Genomic DNA, 3,634 nt, shown 5'->3' on the forward strand with positions numbered 1-3,634 from the left:
TTCAAAAGTTTGGGGTCACATTGAAATGTCCTTATTTTTTAAGGCAAAGCACTGTACTTTTCAATGAAGATAACTTTAAACTAGTCTTAACTTTAAAGAAATTCACTCTATACATTGCTAATGTGGTAAATGACTATTCTAGCTGCAAAAAATTGCTAAGAAATTTAAGATTTCCTAGAACGGTGTGTACTACTTCCTTCAGAGGACAGCACAAACAGGCTACTGCGGGTACTATTTAATGAAGATGCCAGTTGGGGACCTGTGAGGCTCAAAACTAGAGACTCTAATGAACTTATCTTCTTGCTCGGTTGTGCAACGCGGCCTCCCACTTTTTCTACTCTGGTTAGAGCCTGTTTGTGCAAAAACATTTGGACTAGGGCAGAAAGAATCAGATTAATCCAGTACTGAAATAATCATTAACTAATTTAGTAATCGATTAATCATTAACTGAAGTATAGAGACTGTAAAAAAACAAGATAGTGAAGAAACATATCAACATTTTGCATTTAGGAAGAAAAAGGTTTTAATCTGTCTGTTTTATCCAGAACTCCTCAAGTTGAAAAGTTTCAGGTTTACTTGGTTTAGTTACTAAAAATATCTTCTTTAAGGAACGTTTTGCTGTCTGATTATTAATCAAAAACATAATCGACAGATTAATCAATTTGCAAAATAATGAATTAGTTGCTGCCCTAATTTGGACATGACTGCATTTAGAATAGACCAGGGGTCGGCAACCCAAACTGCTCAAAGAGCCATATTGGACAAAAAAAAAAATAAAAAATCTGTCTGGAGCCACAAAAATGTAAAATCCTTATATAAGCCTCGTATAGCAACACGGGCTCTAAGTGTTTTATCCCACTATAGAAAAGGACTATATGGGCTAAATATATAAGCATTCACGATTAAATGTTTATCCTGAAGCAAATGTCACATAGCAGCCTGAGGTGAGGGAGGAGTTATGAACGCTCTCATCGCGCATCGCTTCACCGAGCGCCGCTTCACCGCCTTCACTGCGCGGTTTAAGTTTTCTTGCAATGATGAAATTATAGAAACACAATAAAGGAATCTTTCTAGGAAGTGACATCAGAGCTGTGCTCTCTAACCCTGAAATCCCACATCCTCCGTCACCATCGTTCCTTGGTCTTATTAAAATTTTTAGGATTTGGGGAAAAATGGAAGAGAGTTCAGATACCTGCATCAGAGCTCTACCTGTTTGATCTGAGGACGGTTTTCCATCCTTGCAACCAAACTAGCTGCAGCAGTGGAGTTTGGAGATGCAATCCACTTCTTAAATCTATCTTTGCTCTCCTCTAATTTATCCTGCAATCACACTTTTTCTCCCTCCCAGCTTGGTGGTGGGCTGCAGATTTAGCCTTCCCTGGAAATGCCTTTCCAAATTTTTCTCTTTTTTTTGACACCCTCTCATTACAAAGCGAAAATGCAGGCAATCGTTCAGCATTGATAATGAAAGCAAATGAGTCGGCCTATTTGAATCCTCTTTTCTTATCAGCTATCCTCGTTTTTTTCTCTTTGGGATCCATGGTCCGAGACACACCTGCAGCTTTGTTTGCCTGGCACCGCGCCACGCTGGTTCCAAGTTATGATCACTGATCTCTATGGCTTTGATGCAAATTATTGTTTACATTTATTTCTAATACAAATGTTTAAAGCATTGGAAAACATAAATTTTTGTTTGCAACCTGCACACCATAATAAAACAAAAAAAAAAATAAAAATGTATTTTCATAAATTTTTGAAAAAGCTCCAGGGAGCCACAAGGGGGGGGGCTAAAGAGCCGCAGGTTGCCGACCCCTAGAATAGACTGATTTAATGAATGAAAGGTGTTTTACTCTGTCAGGTACAGAGGAGCTCAGATCCAGCTCTGGGCTCGAGGCTCATGCTGTCTGACCGGGCGCTACCTGCCAGGGACGGCCGCTCAGGTTCGATCCTACAGCGCTGAGCCGCCATCTCCACCTCCTCCACCCACTAAACCCTCGCTTGATCAGAAGGGTGCTGCTGAGGCGGTGAAAGAACGCACCCTGTCTGCCCTGCAGGTACTAAAGACACTCCACTGGACACTGTCCTGGTTACAGCCTGCATCCAGCACAGATCATCAGAGCAACTTTTAGCGCAACCTTGTTTTTTTTCTTTTGTCAGCATGCAGGAGAGCTGGGCCGGCAGTGGAGTCAGAGGTCGGCGCAGACCGCCACCGCCACTATGAACTACTGGTGGGGGAGATACGAGGAGTTTGTTGGGCTCAATGAGGTCCGCGAGGCTCAAACCAAAGTCACCGAGGTCAGGAGAGCGAGAACAGTCGTCCTCCAACAGTTTGACTCCAGCAGAAATCTCGTTTTATTGGGCGTTTTAACGTCTGCATGACAGATGTGTGTTCTTTCAGGCGGAATCCGCGTTCATGGTGGCCAGAGGGATTGTCCGTGAGGCGCACACCAGCCTGGAGGACCTGCAGGGCCGGCTGAAGGAGGTCAGGGACCGGCTGGACAGAGTCTCCAGGGAGGAGGCTCACTACCTGGAGCTGGCCACCATGGAGCACAAGCTGCTGCAGGTCAGAGCAGAAGAAGCGCGGCTGGAAACTCACCTTCCCACTTTATTGAAAAAGCTTCCTGGGTGGGAAACGTAACGTCTTCAAACTTGGAAACAAAGTCCAGTGGTTTATTTGTTACCTTTTTTGGAATGACTATGACCTGAATGATTGAGAATCATCACCAGCATGTACCAAGATTGTAAAAAAAATTTATATTTTGCTTTTAAGATAAAAAAACAACTTTTTCTTCTGTAAATCTGCTCCATCCAGAACACATCAAGTAAAAAACCGATTTGATTTGATAAAAAGTTTTCTTTAAGAAACCTTTGGCCGTCCGATTATTAATCGAAAAAATTGTCAAGAGATTAATCGATTACTAAAATACCGACATCAGTTAATACTTTATATATATTTATTTCAGTAGTTTTGGTCGTCTGAGTTTAAATCAAATCAGAAGAAATGAAAGCCTATGGATAAAAAGCTGCGCTAACTGCTGGCTTTTTCTCCTCCCGACTGCAGGAGGAACGCCGTCTCCGGACTGCCTACGAGAGCGCAGAGAGTTTGGAGAGGGAAAAGTTTGCCTTGTTTTCGGCGGCGGTTCGAGAGAGCCACGAGAAGGAGAGGACGAGAGCGGAGCGCACCAAGAACTGGTCCATCATCGGCTCTGTGCTCGGTGCACTGATCGGGGTCATGGGGTCAACGTACATCAACCGGGTCCGCCTGCAGGTAAACACAGACGGAGGAGAGTCTGTTCATTGGTCCAACTGGAGCGCAGCTACTAGGCTACACACTAAAAATAGGAGAGGAGGTAGATGAGGGAGCAGCAGGCAGCTTCAAGGACTCTAAACTCCAGCTGGGGTGGAGGTAGAGAGAGGGGGGACTTGTCGTGCGCTGCAGCTCCACCTAGTGGTAAAATGTCACTTTAAAGCAACAGCGTTTAATAAATTTGGCTTTAATCTACGGAAGATGATTAGAGCCACTGGAAAAAAAAAAAAGTTAACTGATTTTTTAATTTTATTTCAGTATAATATGGTAAAGTCAGAATTCTGACTTTAATCTCAGAATTCAGACTTTTTTCTCAGAATTCTGACT

The 3,634-nt window shown here is 43.1% G+C and overlaps 1 protein-coding gene across 1 annotated transcript in view; it reads left to right on the forward strand.

The window, feature by feature from the left end:
* The first annotated feature begins 1,172 nt into the window (after window positions 1-1,172).
* The window catches only part of ccdc51 (coiled-coil domain containing 51), a 5,084-nt gene continuing 2,622 nt past the window's right edge, over window positions 1,173-3,634 (forward strand). Inside the window, exons 1-5 of the mRNA XM_015395417.1 lie at window positions 1,173-1,211; window positions 1,842-2,054; window positions 2,158-2,295; window positions 2,399-2,563; window positions 3,062-3,268. Of these exons, the coding sequence (XP_015250903.1) occupies window positions 1,173-1,211; window positions 1,842-2,054; window positions 2,158-2,295; window positions 2,399-2,563; window positions 3,062-3,268 (762 nt within the window). The remainder of the gene's footprint in view (window positions 1,212-1,841; window positions 2,055-2,157; window positions 2,296-2,398; window positions 2,564-3,061; window positions 3,269-3,634) is intronic.

Source organism: Cyprinodon variegatus, unplaced genomic scaffold, assembly GCF_000732505.1.
Source record: "Cyprinodon variegatus isolate N-32 unplaced genomic scaffold, C_variegatus-1.0 Scaffold740, whole genome shotgun sequence".
In the NCBI taxonomy this organism is placed as follows: Eukaryota; Metazoa; Chordata; class Actinopteri; order Cyprinodontiformes; family Cyprinodontidae; genus Cyprinodon; species Cyprinodon variegatus.